The sequence below is a fragment of the Phyllostomus hastatus genome, unplaced genomic scaffold, assembly GCF_019186645.2.
Source record: "Phyllostomus hastatus isolate PE091 unplaced genomic scaffold, TTU_PhHast_1.1 phas_scaffold_1066, whole genome shotgun sequence".
NCBI classification, from domain to species: domain Eukaryota; kingdom Metazoa; phylum Chordata; class Mammalia; order Chiroptera; family Phyllostomidae; genus Phyllostomus; species Phyllostomus hastatus.
In genome coordinates, this window is record NW_025334004.1 from 29,145,555 (window position 1) to 29,163,276 (window position 17,722).

General features: G+C 43.7%; 1 protein-coding gene across 7 annotated transcripts in view; it reads left to right on the plus strand.

The window, feature by feature from the left end:
- The window catches only part of PLEKHA1 (pleckstrin homology domain containing A1), a 47,375-nt gene that overhangs the window by 11,017 nt on the left and 18,636 nt on the right, over window positions 1–17,722 (plus strand). For 6 of the 7 annotated variants that reach the window (XM_045854167.1, XM_045854171.1, XM_045854166.1 and 3 more), the window contains exons 2-5: window positions 2,285–2,445; window positions 5,303–5,359; window positions 7,674–7,719; window positions 13,919–14,016. In XM_045854167.1, the coding sequence (XP_045710123.1) occupies window positions 2,305–2,445; window positions 5,303–5,359; window positions 7,674–7,719; window positions 13,919–14,016 (342 nt within the window). In that variant the 5' untranslated portion in view covers window positions 2,285–2,304. Of the gene's footprint in view, window positions 1–2,284; window positions 2,446–5,302; window positions 5,360–7,673; window positions 7,720–13,918; window positions 14,017–17,722 lie in introns of those variants that run through there. The other variant, XM_045854173.1, reaches the window with a different exon arrangement.

Here is a 17,722-nt window from a genome sequence, read left to right on the forward strand (position 1 = left end):
AGTAGAAATTCTGAGTTGCATAATAATTCTGTGTTTAACTTTTGAAGAACTGCCGAACTGCTGTTCCACAGCTGTTGTGCCATTGCGCATTCCCGGCAGCGTTAGGGGGGTCCAGTCTCTCCACGTTGTTGCCAAAACTTATTTTCCTCTCTTTTAATTATCCTAGTGGGTGTGAAGGGGTCTCATTGTGGTGTTGATTTACATTTCCCTAATGACAAATCATATTGAGCATCTTTTTATGTTCTGGTTGGTCATTTGTATATCTTCTTTGGGAAAAATGTCTGCTTATTTTTTAACTTTTTTTGTTGTTCAGTTGTAACAGTTACATATCAGATACTAGACCTTTGTCAGATATATATTTTGCAATGTTTTCTACTATTTTATAGATTGTTGTTTTATTTTTTGATGACCTTTGATGCAAAATTTCAAATTTTTATGAAGTCCAATGTATCTTATTTTTTTGGTGGTTGGTTGTGCTTTTGCTCAGCCAACCACCAAATCTAAGAATTCATCTCCAAATCCAAGGTCATGAAGATAAACCCGTATATTTTCTTAAAGTCTCGTACTTTTAGCTCTTATACTGTTAACCCATTTTTAGTTACGTTTTGTATATGGTGCGAGGTAGGGACCCAGTTCCGTTCTTGAGCGTGTGGATATCCAGTTGTCCCGTCACCATTTGTGGACGGGGCTATTTTCCCATTGCATGATGTGGGCACTTAACTGAAAGTCAGTTGGCTCTAGATGTATAAGTTTATCTCTGGATTCTCAGTTCTGTTCCTTCGGTTTATGCCTTTAGTGTCATGCAGGTTGATAGTTTTTACCTGTAGATGTGTTGGTATCGTGTATTACTTTTTCTAGTTTTGGTAGTACTTTAGAAATTTTATAAAAGTTCGGGTTCTTTAAAGAAATTAACTTCTCTAAATGCTAGATTTATAACTCACACATACAAACTTAGTGGATAGTTTTGTTTAAAACTTTCTGTTAGGTTTCAGCGTTTCGCTGGCTGCATACAGAATGGTGATTTTTATATGTAGTATGTCAGGGTGTATGCTAATTGAACTTTCACTGCAGGTTCAACTTTCCTTGATCTTTTACATGAAGAGCTAGTTATATAAATGCAACCTGTCAAAAGGTGTTGCTGCTGGTCACACAAGCACAAGAATAGGGCAGTCTGAGCATTGGCACATTGACATCACATCAGGGAGGAACCATATATCTAATTTCCAGAGAAAAAATGACTTATAAGCACTGCTTTTTTACCCAGGTCATGGCTTTCAACTTTAATTAGTGCAATAAAATTTTCAGTACTTCTGAATCAGAATGTGATGTGCTTCTAAAGTCTCTTAATCCGTAACCCCTCTCTTTTCTTTTCCTTGTAGTAATTGACTTGCTGAAGAAACTGGGCTCTTTGTCCTGTTGTTTCCCACAGCTTGGCTTTTGCCCATTCAGTCACTCTGGTTCAGTTTAGTACGTTCCTCTGTGTTCTTTGTTTTCTGTAAATTGGTAGTTGAACATGGGGCGATCTAGATACTTGAGCAGACTCAGATGAAAACTTGTTTTTTGGTTATAATGTGTTCACTTCATTGGTGATGTTTGTATTTTCCATCAGGAGGCACATAGTACCTGCTTATCTCTTTTCATGCTGTTAGCTCACTTTGTTTTGATTCATTTTAGTTTTGAAGTTGAAAAGGTTTTAAAGGGGCAAGATGGTGTAGAGATGGAGATACAAACCTCAGAGTCCAAGCATCGGGCTCATACTTTGATTCATTACCTACGAGTTCTCTGATCTTGGAGAGTCACTGCCCCTCTCAGTGCTGAGATTCCTGTGTGGGAGAAGGGGGAGGGGGCCTGCTCATGGGGCCGTTCTTGAGAAAGTGCACGGAAAAGAGTCGCACAGAAGCCTAGCAGATGGAAAGGTAGCCAGTGAAAGTTGGCTACTGCTGTTGTCTTGTGAATTTAAAAAATATTCCAAAACACCTTGACAGGTAGATCATCTCAGTTTTTAAGTGAGGAAATCAAAGTTTGGATAGCTAATTTTTTGTTTCACTTGGGTTTGTTTAGGGAAAAAGTAAATTCTTCAAGCAAGGTAAATAGCTCTCTCTTTTCATCAATGCAAGCAGTTGCACTTAGTGACCGCTCATCAGCTTAATTTTCAAAGTGGTTTTACCCCCCCCCCCCGCCCCAGTGTGGACAAGCGGGCCCCTTGTTGAACAAGTCATACCGTAGCACATTTTATTCTTGAAGTCCACTAGGAATAATGACTGTTAATGTTTTTGTTTTACAGTGTAATGTTCAAGCTCAGAAATGCCTTATGTAGATCGTCAGAATCGCATTTGTGGTTTCCTAGACATTGAAGAAAATGAAAATAGTGGGAAATTTCTTCGAAGGTACTTCATCCTGGATACCAGAGAAGACAGTTTTGTGTGGTACATGGATAATCCACAGGTTTGTAAAATCCAGAGGGCTGCCTTCCTTCAAGAGCATACGCGGGTTTTAGTTGTTAAAGCAGTTGACACACTGCTGACGTTAGGAATTGTCTTCTGGGACTGTACGCATTTAGGTTTGTTCTGCTGGCGGCGCTTGCCCTGCCCCGCACCCCCACCTCCTGGTGTCCTGTTTGAATTCCATCGGATGAAACTAAATTTACTTGATAGAAATTTATGCATCGTGTATGCTTTTCCTCCCTTGGGAGAGAAGCACTGTCTCTGGCAGACAAATTTTAAATCGTTTAGATTTAAGATGGCATCTCTGAGATGGAGACTACTATTTTTTGGAAATAAGCTGCTTAAACTAGTTGACACCCTTCCACGAATGCAGTCCTTTTCATTTTGTAGTGTGAGACTTGGATGTCAGCCATTGTAATGCCACTCATGAGTCGAATCCACTGCGTTTCGTTGCCTTGCAAATCATGAGGGGTAATGTGGTAAACTAGAAGTGAGAGTCTTAGTTTTAAGATCTGTGAGAGACCTTGCGTTAGAGATAGTCTGTGGAGCAGTCTTGAATTCACCTGTGACTCTCCGCAAATTGAGATGGATCCTGTGAGGACGCATGCGCACAGCCCGGGATGCGTCCTTAGCAGACTTCTAGGTCGATCCGTCTAGTGGGCTTCTTGTGCAGGTGAGGCGCCTAAAGGCTGGGAAGAGCAGGGACTGGTAGTAGGTTACATTCTGTTGCACGGAGTGGGAACTGGGTCCCCTGACAACTAGTCTAGTGTTCTTTACTACCCTCTACTGATTTGATTTGATTTTTTAAAGGTTTTATTTATTTATTTTTAGACAGAGGGGAAGAGAGGGAGAAAGAGAAGGAGAGAAATATCAATATGTGGTTGCCTCTCGTGCGCCCCCAACTGGGAACCTGGTCTGCAACCCAGGCACGTGCCCTGATTGGGAATCGAACCGGCAACCCTTTGGTTCGCAGGCCGGCGCTCAGTCCACTGAGCCACACCAGCTAGGGCCCTATACCAATTTTAGATTAGCATGTAGAATGTAGAATGAACAAATATTCATATTCATGTAGAATGTGAGTTGTAGGAGACCTTGGTATCATATTATTTGAATGCTGACTTTGTATGAAACTATCATTTTTTTTGGCTGGAACTCTCTTTGTCCTTATTCTTGAGAGCTTACTGATAACCAGTTTCACCCTCTTATCTCTGGGTATAACCAGCTTTCTTGGGTGGTAGTAACCTGGCTATGCCGCTACATGATTGATATCTTTATTTGCTTGACCAGAGTCAGTGGGAGAAGGAACAGGTCAGCGGAAATCAAATGTTCATCCTTATCCACCCACCGCTTGTTTTAAATCAGATTTCTCCCTTTTCTAACCCCATCTTAATCTGTGGCACAAGCCCTTCCCAAACTCCTTTCCCAAAGGTGGAAAATAACTTAATACCCCTTGACTCCTTCTAATTACTGTTTACTACATTCCATACCTGGTCCTCCTCGCCCATGCAAGCCATTAGACTGTTCTGCCTGTTAACTTACAATATGGTTTCTCCTGAATTTTATTTAAAAATCCTTTATTGTTTTTCTGTCTTCATATATAACAAGTTCTCCTCCTCAGAATTCCTCCATTTATTAGTACTTTCCATTAGACGGAGCTAAAAGATGACAAGTGCAGATGGAATACGCTTGTTGCATGGAAGCAAACACACTTGGAGTGCAGGGGAAGGGTGTGATTGTAGCTAGCAGGGGGACTTCAGGTCTTCGTGGAGGTGGTAACTCCCGAGACTGACCTACAGCTGTGGATACAGTTTTGGTCAGGAGGTGGAGAAGTGGGTATTCCCGTGCTCAGAGAGCGGCGTGGGCGGGGAAGCCGAAGCAGGGAAGCCTGGGCCTGTCTGGGGAGTCACTTGGCCTTGGCTCTAGCGGGCGGGCGTCTGTCCAGTGTGCGCCAGCTCACCTGTCTTCCCGTGCGCTCCCTGGGAGCCGGGGTTCCGTGCTGTGCTGCTTAGCAGCGAGCTGGGTTTTTGGAATGGAGTGCAGAATTTTAAAACTGTCCTTTTACCCAGTTCGTTCTCAGTACTTTTATCTCTTCATTCCAACTGATAAGAATCTCACAATCTCAGTTCTGCCAACCATTGTATTAGCCCTCAATTACCAGCTTTGTGTCACTTTTAATGTATTAATAAAGACTTACATCTTTCATGAAGACTTTAGTAAAATGTCTTACTGAATGTTACATTGGATAGAACCTCATGAAATTGCCAGTGCACCAGTATTTTCATGTACTAAAATTGGCAATTGCATATGATTCAATCTAGTTGTTTATGTTTACAAAGCTGTAACATGGTATATTGATCAGCATAACCTTGATAATGAAAGTAAACCAGTTTGGCTCACCTGTCCTTAGGGAGCCATTCTTCCTGCTTTGTCTTCTTCATCGCTAACCATTGATTTAAAAAATCCATTCTGGTGTATTACTAGGGTTCAAGCAACATGTCTAGTCTGTTGACATTTCTTACAATTGTTTTATGTCTCTAAGTATTTTTCCCAGTGCTTTGAGGAACAAAATCTGGTCTTATTTATGGCTTTTTAAGCTCATGAAAAAGGAAATAAGTTTAGCTACAATGATAAAAATAGCTTTTTAGTTGTACAATCTGTTAAGGTGGAACAGAGTAGACTTCAGTTTTGTTAACCACGTTGTCACCTTGGCTTCAGACCGGTAAACACGCCAACTGAAACAGCTGGTTTGTAAAATGTGGTATTAAAAAATCTGATTCATCGACTTTTTGAATGTGTAGAAAATTATAAAATAAATTCATAATGTTGATATTAACTATATAATAATAACTTGTTTCTAGAACCTCCCTTCTGGATCATCTCGTGTTGGAGCCATTAAACTCACCTACATTTCAAAGGTAGTCTGTCTATATGTTGAATTATGTTTGTGTTTGAATTAAAATCTCTTAGAGCAGCAGGGCCAATAGAAGGAGCAAGTTTCCTTTCTGTGTCCTTTAATGATGATGATGGTCAGGTGCGTATCCTACTGAAAATAGTGCCTGATTACTATGTTGAGGATGTTCTTTGATAGAATTAGGAAGAATATGGAATTAACTTGCAGGATGTAACCCTGCAGGCGTTAAAATAGACTTTTGTGGTCAGGTATACAAACAGCAGGGGGGAGAAGTCTGTTCACTGTTGAGCTCTGTCCCTGGGAAGCGGAAGATATTTTTCTAAGTTTGTGTTATATTTATTTAAACTGTTTCCAGTTTTTAAGTCCATTACCTTAACTTTTTGTTTCTTTATGTCTTATTTTGAGGAAAATATGAACCATCTTTATGATGAATGATTTTCCCTCATTTCACTTTCGCTCAACTAATGTTTTTTTTGTTTGTTGACTTTTCTAGCATTTTTGCAGCACCATTTTCTTCTTAAAAATTTAGATTTGATATTTCAGGTAGTTCTTATCCTATGGGTTTTTTATGTTTCACACAAAGTAAAATGTTTGTTGATGACTTAGAATATGAGATGTGAAAAGTAGCAACATAGTATGATTAAGAAATACACATGTGCACAAATTGGAATATGTTCGCAAAGGTCTTCAACAGACCAATTTACAGTTATGTCTCTGTTTAAAAGATTTTTATAAATAAAATACTTTGTTATCAGTATAACAATAGAGCTGTTCATTCTCATTGATTTAAAAAAAGCCCTTGAACAATAACGATTAAAGGGAAACAATTTATGTTAAAGCCATACACTGTAAATTGATGAGACAAATATTGCTTAAGTTTACCTCAAGTGTTCCTGTAAGTTAAAACATTTAACAAACTCTTCGGGGTAGCTCGCAGCTTGAATTCTGCAGAGACCAGTATGGGGAAGCATGGGATTCCACGGTTAAGCCAGGTCCCGGCCCCCGTCTGCCTGACTGCCTGTGCTGTGCACGCACGGTGGCGCCCCGTGCCGCCAGCGTGTCCCCTCGGTGGAGCGGCATGGGAGGGTCTGTTGTTCCATTGAAACAGGCCGTTGACGGAGAGATTGCCCGTCTGCTTGTGTCTTTTTAAAAGTGGGAGCTCTTTACATTTATTTATTTTTTTTCAAGGCAAAGCGTGCTTTTATTTTTATTTTTTCATTTGTGTTGGCACTTAATTTATACTTGATTTTAATCAAAGATTGCTTTATGTTTTTTAATTTTAATTTTTTTTCCAGTCACAGTTCCCATTCAATGTTATGTTGTATTGGTTTCAGATGGAAAAATGGGAGCTCTTTTTAAAAATAAACTATTAACGAAGCAAGCAGGCTGGCTGGCCAGCTGCTGTCCCTTTCTCCATGGCTTCCCTTTTAGAATGTGACCTCTGCGTCGTTCTGTTAACTTTCATCTCTGTCCACAGCTCACGGAAGTTTGAATGGTACAGTTTGTACTCACTTTAGACATGCCACTTTTTCCCCCGGAATTTATTCCTGGAACAAATTTTAGGATGACTCAGAGCTGTGAATTTATAGTTGGGATCAGTCAGGAACCCTAGGCTTAGAATTCTTTTTGGAAGTACAAACAGATGCTACAGTTACGAGTTCTAACACTGGTCAGCAGCGTGGCCACAGTCGTGGATGGGCTTCCGAGAGAGCTGCTCTGCTTAAAGGGGCAGCAGCAAGCAGGTCAGTTCGTCGCGTCACCTTCTCAGAGGAACTGTGTGCTACATCTAGTAAACTGACCCGTTTGCCCAGGTGGTTCTAATGTTCAGGGGAGGGTCCGGTTGCGCTCTGACTTCCTCACTGCAGACCAGTGCCCTCTGGGTTACGCACTCTCTCCTTTGCCCACCGTCGTTTTCTCTCAAGTTCACAGCTAACTTACAAATACATAATTCAGGAAGAATGCATAGTTTTGTGGAGTATTCATTGAAGGTATTTTGAAAAATATGTGAAGCTAAAAATATTTATATGTGTGACATAAAACTTAATAGTTTACTTTCAACTTTTTCACGTGTCCTTTGGAAATAAACAAGATTGCTCAAAGAGAACATAGCAGTAGCAGTTGTTACAAACAGCTTACCGTCAGGACCCATACCCTGCATTTAATCTGCAGTTCTTCAGCTGCCTTTCGAGTTGAACTCTAGATCTGTGCGCTAGATGGGCATGTTGATTGGGAAAGCACAATGGGGAAGTTCGCACAGTGTTGCAGGCTGTCATGGTGGCGTATGAAGAAGTGAGTGATTCCTATCTCTCTCTTCTTAGGTTAGCGATGCAACTAAGCTGAGACCAAAGGCTGAGTTCTGTTTTGGTAAGTAGCCGTATTTCATATGTTAGTGATTTTAAGTTAGACTTACCTAATTACATATGTTGTAAAAGAGAGCAGTCGTCAGAAACCACACAGCACAACCTGAGGGCGAATGAATTTATTCTGAGGCAAAGTCCCTTGAAGCCTCCATCCAGGCGAGGAAATAAAACTCCCGCTCCCTCACCCACGAAGCCTTTTTCCTTGTCTTGTCCCGGTCGGAACCTCTGCCCTCTGCCATCGTGTAGTCATTGCCTAGGTTTTTACAGTGGTCACATCCAGCAAGGCTTGAGGACATTCCTTACTTTCCACCTTGTGTTATTCCATATTAGATACATAAATAATGAGAAGGACTCTGTTTTCAGCCTGTGGGTAGTGAGAAGTTTACAGTGTGGGGTAATTGAGCGACTATTGGATACATGTGCACTCTGCTTGGCACTAGGGCTGTGACAGTAATAAGAAGCAGTTCCTGCCCTTAAGACTGTCACAGGCTGGTTGTCTCACAGGCAGATACAATGCCAGGTGATTATTGCATTTATTATAGTCACACAAAGGGGAGCACAGTCTATGTAAGAAGTCCAGAGGGAGAGCCTCAAACCCTTACTGGGCATCTTGGGAGCCAGGGGAGCCTGCCTGAGGAGGAAACCCTCGAGCTGGCGGCCACCTTACCCTGGTCACCCTTTGCCATTGGGCAGAAAAGGGAGGTGGGACCCCAGGGACAGAGCTGTGCCGGGGACGGAGCAGGGTGTGCGGGGACCGAGCGCTCAGTGAGGCTGGAGGGACTGCTGGGGCACTAAGACGTAAACACGCCGGCAGAAGACAAGGCGCAGTATGTTGCTGACTAGAGGTTTTCTGTTTCTTCATGAAAGGTAGGAAATTAGAGAGCATCTAGAAAGTACACATCAGGTGAAAGAGGGCTTTTGGGTTTTTGTATGCATAGGAGGGTTTTGATGCAGGTTGATTAGTTAAGTGGCTTTCAGACGCCACCCTTAGGTACGGGCCTGAATTCGGGGGGTGGCCGTGAGGGAAAGAGGAAGGGAGAAAAGCGCAGGGAGGAAAAGCGTGGGGACTGGGTGGCGGGTATGTGGGAGTTGAGGGGACGAGAGAGACATTCAGGTGGGTTTGCTTCAAGTGAAGAACGGACTCCAGAAGAGTGATTGGTCGATAGGGCGAAATGTTTGTTAAGGGGTTTGGTGGTGGGAAGCAGCCGGATAGAAATGTTCTGGGGACCGTAATCAAGGACTGGGTGGGGCCTAAAGATGAAGAATGGAGAAATTTGGAATGTGTCAGAATTGTGGGTGATAGTGGAAGCTGGGAGAATTGATGCGCTCTCAGAGAGTATGTTAGTGGACATTAGTGATGGAAGGGACAGAAATTAGGAGTTGCCCACTGACGTCAAAAGGGAGTATGTTACATTAAAAGCACAGCTGCTTTCTGGGGTAGGGTTGATGTTAAAGATCTCTGTTCTCTTCTGCGTGAGAAGGGCAAGTTTGTCAGCAGACGGCATGTCAGGGACAGCGTCCACTAGGGTCTCATACACCGGCAATAAAACAGGGTACGGACGGGGTGTGTGTGATACAGCTGTGCAGAGAACCACTGTAGTGCTGTTGTCACTACTGCGGAACTAAAAAATGCCGTGTGTTTATTACAGGTGTGTAATTCAGTTACTAAATAGGAAAATACGCCAGAGCCTTGTGAATGCAGGCTACTGGGGGCAAGTCACGTCACAGAACTTTGTATTTTAGAATGTGTAATACACATGCTTTTGACAAGTTTTTTAAATGTGAAATCTGGGACTTACAGTTTGAAGGAATAGGAATCTACAGTAGTAGACTTGACATCAGTTATTGGGGTATTTAAAAGGAGTGATTTTACTTGGTATCAAAGATTAGTTATTTATTGGTCTGCCGGTGGTTTGTTAGTCTTTTGCTGCTAAGGAGGGGTAGAGATGATCATGAATTGCTTGCCTTTGGAGAGGGAGCACTGGCTTCTGAAATGGAACCACAGCTGCTATTCAAATGGGCAACACAAAGACTTGTCCATCACCGTTTCCTCTCAAATCCCCTAAAATAGTGGGAACAAGAAACACTCAGACTGTCTTCAGCGAAACTCGCGGACATCGATAACCCGCAGTGCATGAAGATGGACAGCGAAGGGTAGAAGAGGGCAGTGAAAAGCTAGCCTTGTTCAGTGTGCTGCGCCTCTCCGGTTCTAGGTGGACTTGGGTACTGGTTAATGTCTAGGGGAGCAGCAGCAAGGAGGGACCGAAAAAAGGGACTTAACCTCTGGTCCCCTACCTCCACCTGACTCAGGCTGGCAGCCGCCCTTCCCCCATCCCAGCAAGAAATGGCATCTGTATTGTCTCCAGAAATGGGACCATTGAGGCTCTGTGCTTGGGGCTCCTAGGCCCAGAGAAGGGGAGAGATGAGGCATGAAACTGAAAATAGGATTACACAGACGTCCACGCACTGCCCAGCTCCAGAGCGCTGGGCCGCCAGGTGTGGGTGGGACACCCTGGAGGAGAGAGCCACGGGCGCTGCCCCTGGACGTTCCCGCTGGGAGAGCTCGTTGTCCAGTGCAGCCCGCCAGTCAGCAGCACCGCACCTGTTCACGACCGCTTCCCGTGCCTTGTTTGTACATACGAACAGGTAGCCCGGGGTCGTGTGCCATCGGAGGAGGGAGAACCAGCCATCAAATAGAAAAGGAACGTGAGATGATGGAAAACTCGGGGAAAGTCAGGAAAACCTAAAAGTAGAACAAAGACAAATAGATGATAGGAGGGAAATAAAAAAAAATTAGAAGTTCAATTAAGGAAGTCCACTCTCTGACTACTAGGAAAAGAACAGAGGGAGCAGAGAATATGGACAAAGAAATGATGCAGTGAAATGCCTCGTAACCACGGGACCCAGACCTGACCACAGCAGCCGGTCCTAGGTTTTGAGGTGGCGGTGGTGTGCAGTCAAGCTAATACTTAGGCTTCAGGTTTCATCCTGACGATGTTCTCACTCGGATGGTAAAGACTTGAAATGGAATAAAGACGTGCTCGGTGAGAAGGTGGTGGAAGCACAAGCCTCTGGGATCATTGCACACGAAACCCTCACTTTAAAAGTGAAACAACTTCGAGGTCTCGTACAGTTGTTTCAGTTATTGTTCAGAGGTTTATTTCTTCCTTTCCCTGTGTCCTTCCCCTAACATGGCTAATATGACACTTTTTAGTAATTTGCTTTACATTTCTCATGATGCTTTCTTACTTGGAAATCTCTAGGTGATGATGGTGATGATGAAGATGATTTACTTTGTCCCAGGCACTGTACTAGTTTCTTTACATACATTACCTCCATTCCTCAAGGAAGGGATGGAGGCATTCCATTTCGTAGAGGAGAAAACAGGGGCTCGGGGAGATTAGATGATTGTACGAGATGATCCTGTTAGCAGGTGCGTGTGCTGGCCTGGTCTGACGGACTCTGGGCTCTGGTTTTCTGACCCCCATCGTACCACTGTGTTCCTTCCTGCCCTGGAATGATGTTCAGGGCACAGGAGTGTTTACTCAGACTGCAGGGTGGGCTGAGAGTGCTTTTAGAGGTGTATTTGCCTCTCTTCCCTTAAAAGAAGTTCTTATATGATGTTATTTATTCAAAAAGGTATGTATTAAGCACTTACTTTGTAGCAGGTATAGTACTTAGAGTTTCAAATTCTTTAGGTGTTCTCTGGAGATGCCCAAAACATTTTTTAAGAAATATTTTTAAAAAGATTGTATTTATTATTATTTTAGAGAGAGGGGAAGGGAGGGAGAAAAAAAGAGAGACACATCGGCTGGTTGCCTCTTGTGTGCTGGCCCGCCACCCAGGCACGTGCCCTGGCCTGGAATGGGGCCAGCACTCTGTCTACAGAGACGCCCCAGCCAGGGTGCAAACAGTTTTGAGAGGAGGACACTATCATGAGGAGAGCTCAACTTCAGCCTAAATTCGAAAAAGATCATGAAATGGTACTTCACTGATTGTTAGAGATTAAAAACACAAGCTAAATGCTGACATTGTCCTAGTGAGTTACTAATTTATTTTCATTTATATTTATGGCATTTATATTCCTCCCGTCTCTAGTAAGACATAAAAGACCTGATTTACAGTGTTTTAAATATTTTTAGTTTGGCCCTGACTGGTGTGGCTCAGTGGATTGAGCTCCGCTGGACTGTGAAGCAAAAGATCACCGGTTTGATTCCTAGTCAGGGCGCACGCCTGGGTTGCGGGCCAGGACCACAGGAGGGGGTGGGTGCTCGAGTAGCAACCACACATTGGTGCTTCTCTCCCTCTCTCTATCTCTCCCTCCCCCTCTCTAAAATAAATAAATCTTTAAAAACTTTTTTTTTTCAGTTTCTAAACCACTTGTTTTATAGCATTTCACAAGAAATGATTTGATTTCCTAAAACCCTCATCTTAATTCAAGTAAGCTCTGGTTTCGTGTCTTAATCTCAGTTCCAGTTTCAAAATCTTGTGCATTTGAGAAACAGCTTTTTCTTCGAGGGCTCTCATTGCCCCCTTCCTTTAGTCGTATCGAGCTGAGTGCTAGGGCACCATTTAAACTTCCGATGCAGACTTCCGAAAGTTATTCTTATATTTCAAATACTCTAGCCATAGCAATTCAGATGCCTTCGCTCCTAGAATAACGTTTGTTTTTTAAAAAATGCACATGACACATAATTAATGTAGACAACTCTATAGACAGGTGGTCTTTGTGTTAGTCACTAAAGGGGCATATATAAATTTAGTTGCATAAAAGTTCCAACTGTATTAAGATTTTAAATATAAAGCAAATATACAAGTGCTAGAGAGATACAGATGTTTATTTTTATAATTTTGGGGAGATTTTAAAAATGTGATACAAAAGCTAGAGTCATTAAAAGAAAAGGAAAAGGTTGATAGGAAATTACTGTTTGATAAAAGATACCACGAACAGTGAAAAGAAAAATGACACTCGATAAAGTACTTGGAATGAAACAGGAAAAGTTCGTATGAAAGCTCTTGCAAATTACTCAACAATAAATGACAACTCAGGAGAAATATTGGTGAGAAGAATACACAAAGCTCACAAGACAAATATATATGGCCAATAAGCATATAAAACTAACTTGTGTCAATCATCAATGAAATTTGAATTCATTTATTTTTTAAATTTAAAATGTTCATTTTAATTGAATTTACTGGGGTATAGAAATACACACCGTCTGTATATTGTAGTGCGTTCACCAGCCCAAGTCACGTCTTTGTTCATCACCGTTCATCCCCCTTTACCCTCGCCTGCCTTCCCGCCACACGGACTTCAAATTTAAATGAGGTTTAGTTATTCACTAATGAGGTAGTCAGAGAGTGCCCCAGGATCAAGGTCCTGGCAGGAGAACCCACCTCGCCAGGTATTGCAGACCCTGGGGGTTTGTTACAGGGTGTTGGTTACTCAACTGTGGGAAGACAGAAGGAGCACCGAAGGAATGCTGGAGTGAGTCCAGAGGAATCCACAAATTAGAAGTTGCTGGAAGCAGCTACCACCCCCAGGGTTGGAGAGAAGTAATGGGAGAGAAGTAGTTTCACTAGAACCTTTGGAGGAGTGGCCACTGTGGAGCCAGCGACTTGATGTCTGCTGGGCCTGCACGGCCGCTGTAGGGAGCAGCCTGTCCAGTTGTGGGCTGCTGCTGCTGCTGCTGCTGCTGCTCCTCCTCCTCCTTCTCCTCCTCCTCCTCTTCCTTGAGGGAGGTTGGCTGGAGCAGCAGTCTGCATAACTGGTAGGAGTGTAAAATAATTTCCTAATATCTGTGAAAATTTTTAATGTGAATTCTGTCTGATGCAAGTCTATATTAAGAAATTTATCCTATAGAAATGCTAGCCTAAGTATGGAGAAGTGTATGCATATGATATTTCATTGGGCCGTTTTATATAATTTCAAAAACTGGAAGTAGTCACTTAAGTGTCCATCGTTAGGGGATGGGCTGAATGTATTGTGGTATTTCTGTTTAATGAAAAATGTGGCCATTACAAAGGAGAGTTTACCTATGTTATTGGTAATAGCAGTATTATTATATATGGTTCTACATTTTGTCATATCTGAGAAATTTACAGTATTGGTTACAGTGGTTTTTCAACTGCTGTAAACATAAACTTAGAGGTAACAAGCGCAAAATTTTGTGTATTGTAGTTTATTTTTTTTCTCTCAACAGTTATGAACGCAGGGATGAGGAAATACTTCCTACAGGCTAATGATCAGCAAGACCTAGTGGAATGGGTCAATGTGTTGAACAAAGCTATAAAAATTACAGTAAGTATTTGTATTTTAACAATTTTAATGTCGATGTAACGTTTACATTTTGAAATACACGTACTGAAGAATAACTGAATTACTAATAGGTGCATATTCAAAGTTTATTTGAGAGAGAGGTGTTTATAATGTGAATAAATGCCTTTTTAAACCCATTCCGAATTACCATAGACTTTAGCCCCGGCTTCTAATAATGTTTCTAGGGGAGATGGCATGCGTGAGTTCTTCCACCTGGAGGATGTTTTCTCCTCCCGGAGGGAGGGGCTTCCTGCCGCCCACCCAGGGGGCGGGGGCAGCTTTCATTCCAGCCTTCGCCCGACTGGGGCTGCTGTTCGACTGGGGCTGCTGTTCGACTGGGGCTGCTGTTCGGCAGGCCAGGGCTGCTGTTCGGCAGGCCAGGGCTGGGCGTGAGGTGCGGGGTTAGGAGCGGACTGAAGAGCTGAGGCTCCCGGAGGCTTCTGCCCACGCGGCCCTTGGGGAGTCCGCCTGTCGGGGCTCTGAGCTTCCCGGCCCGCCCACCTTCTCCGCGCGCCTTCCAGAGCCGGCTGCTCTCCTGCTCCTTTTCTGGGCTGCAGCGTCCGCTCAGGCCTGGGCTTCCTGCTCTGGTTTTCTGATGGACAGTAATCCGGATTGATCATTTACAGTGCGCCGGCCTGGCGCTGAGGTTTTACCTGAATTAGGTGGAAACAGGCTCAGAAGGATTGGATAACTGTCACAGGCTTCGCAGCTGCCTGGTTGTGGGGCTGCGACCCAAACCCAGTCTGTGTGACCGCAGGTCCCACTGGGAAGCACGCCTCTCACTCTTTCCGAGGTAGCACCCTTCCCTTGCTCCTCCCTAAAGCGAAACCAGACTTCCAACGCAAGTTTACGGGAGTGTACGGCTGACGGTGAGCAAGGAAACAGGTTCTGACCCCTGGTTCTGCTTACTGGTGTTTCCCTCTTTACACACGGGCAGAGAAGCACACAGTAGGCCAACGTGGAAAGGGTGAGGGAGGAATTCCCGTGTGAGCCTGTGTGCTTTTACTGAAGTGCAGTTACTGGACTGACCCCAAACAACTTACTCTCAAGAAACATATGCTCGGAAAGTCAGCATATGTTGGATTCCATATTTACATCACAACACAGTGAAGAGTTAATGTAACTAAAGCTGTTGTCAGAGTTAAGCCGAAGTTTTTTGTCGTGCATGAGAACAGCTTGTTACCACATGACAGAAGACACCCACGCACCGCATCGGATCTGTACATGAAGCAGAAGTTATTTTAGGTTTGTGCACTTTCGAGAAAGCAATTTTTTAACTGATTCAGAGTACAGATTCTTAAAAAGTTTTCACTGACTTGAAAAAAATTTAAAATATCTTATTTATTTTTAGAGAGGGGGAGGGAGGGGGGAGGAGGAGAGAAACGTGCATGAGCGAGAGAAGCGCAGGTTGGCTTCTCGCCCGTGCCCCTGCCCCAGCCCCAGCCCCAGCGGGGGGCCCAGCTCCCCCGCCCAGGCCTGTGCCCTGGCCAGGAATCGAACCGGCAGCCTTCCGCTTTGCAGGATGATGCCCCACCAGCACAGGTTGTTTTTAACTCTTCTAATAAATATCCCCTACTTGGGAAATTTCCTTAGAAGGACTACATCTACTAAGTTTCCTGAATTAATTAACTTTTTACAGTTTGCAGTAATAAGCACAGGTTTCTTAGTGCTTTAAGAGAAAAAGTGGTGAATGGTTTCAGGCTTTTCATCTTTTGAGGTAACAGTAGTATAAGGCAGTGAAACCACGCCTGCGCCTGCCTTTGATATGTGCCCTCTGCCTAGAGAGTCACTTTTCTGATTCTCATTAATTAGTCAGCTGGTTCCCCCCCACCCTGTCCTAAAAATGTTTAATGGCTGAATTTAAACTAATTTTTATTAGAATGTTTAAGAAAGTTGCTACATTTGTGGGTATTTTGCTTATGTTTTTCTTAGGGGAAAAGATGATTATAATTTAGCTGATTTTTAATTATAAAATGCAATTCTGAGTTAATTCTTGGATTCTGAGGTTGGAATTATGCTACATTTAGCATTTTACTTTAAGGACACATTACAAGCAGTGGGCTTAACAGTATAGGCAAGGATGTTTAATATACTGTCATTTCTAGAAGGAAAAGGGAAAACCAGTATACATTTCAGGATACTTTTAGGAGGATAGGAAAGGTTTTTCTTAGAAAATTCTCATGATGGTTAAGCTCGCAGCTCCTTGAAGGAGGGAATGGCTTCTGGGGCCACCTTGAGGCAGCACCTGCCAGTGAGGCAGGCTCTCTCTGGGCGCACGTTCTCGCAGCGCTTGCTGTTTTCTGGTTTTGCCGGGATAACTTGGCCACGTTTTCTCAGTCGCAATACTTTGAATCGATGGTGCTGCTCATCAGAAAGCACTGTGGGCTTCCCTAGGGAATTGTTTCTGGGGGTGGAGTCCTTGCAGCCCTTCACGCTAAAGCATTTCTGTGACTCTCGTTAAGTAAAATCTGTCCGCGGTTGTGCTGCCTTTCAACAGCACTCCAGAGCGTGCAGCCTCTTAGAGACTCTTAGAGGGACTCGGGAGGCATCCCCCCTCAGGGTGCATTTCTCCTCCTTTCCTTTCCTTTCTCTCTTTTGTTTCTGCCAGTGACTGGCATTGTCCTGTAAATGCGGATGGGGGGGGCGGGCCGGGCTTGAGTGGGGGGTGGAGTTTCAGCATCACCCGAGAGACAAGTTCCTTGGGTCCATACATTACATGTATGTGGATTGGAATCCACTAGAGTCCCCCCAGACCAGGTGTGCCCCGTATTTTGCAGAAAGCTTCTTTGTAGAGCCTTGTCCCCAAACACCACTGTGTGCCTGGTTTCCCGGACCTGGTGGGAGCAGCATGGTACAAGAGAACAGTTTGGAGCAGTGTTTCTCAGAGTGTGGAAACACCGGCCTCAAAAATACCTGGTGTTTTTGCTTCAAGTGCACTTCTGTGGACTGCACTGTAGATTTACTGAATCAGAATTTCTGGGTGTGGAGCCGAGAACCTGAAGTTTTTCGTGATGTTCCTGGGTGATACGCCACACAGCGTAAAGCTGGAGAAACCGCAGGGCTTTGCCATCAGTGAACGGTTTGTGCGGGTCTTCGGATGCGGAGTGAACGGGCCCCCTGCCGCTGTGCCGGGACCTTGTGAGCAGAGCTGACTGTGTGGCAGGCAAGCGACTTGACTTTAAATTACGCGTGTTTCCACCTTCACTCCCGTGCTGGTCGGTAGTGCTTGGCACAGGGTTTCCGACAGACTGCGAGGTCCTCCGATGCCCTTTAAGTCATTGGCGAGAGATGAAGTGCCGTGCTCGGCATCATGATTGGTGCTGGGCACACTTTATTACGTTTTATTCAATCCTTAAACATTCATGGTTCAGAGGCGGACTACGTGAAACAGTCTACTGATAGAAATCGTAGTTAACCAAGGGCCTCACTCCCCGGTTAGGCCGTGTAAGAAAAATGTGTGTTAAACACTTGTGAGGCCTTGGGTTCCACTTCAGTGAGGTGTTTGTAGAGGAAATTCATGCACTAACAGTCACCGTTTCTTCTTGTGAGTGGTTTGTTACTGATGCAGGTGTTGGAATTCTTTTTGAAATTCCTGATACATTTTAGGTTGTTTTGAACATTTTGACTTTTAGTTTATAAGTATTCTATTCCTTTCTTCCTCCTTTTGGATTTATCTGTTGAGTCAGTC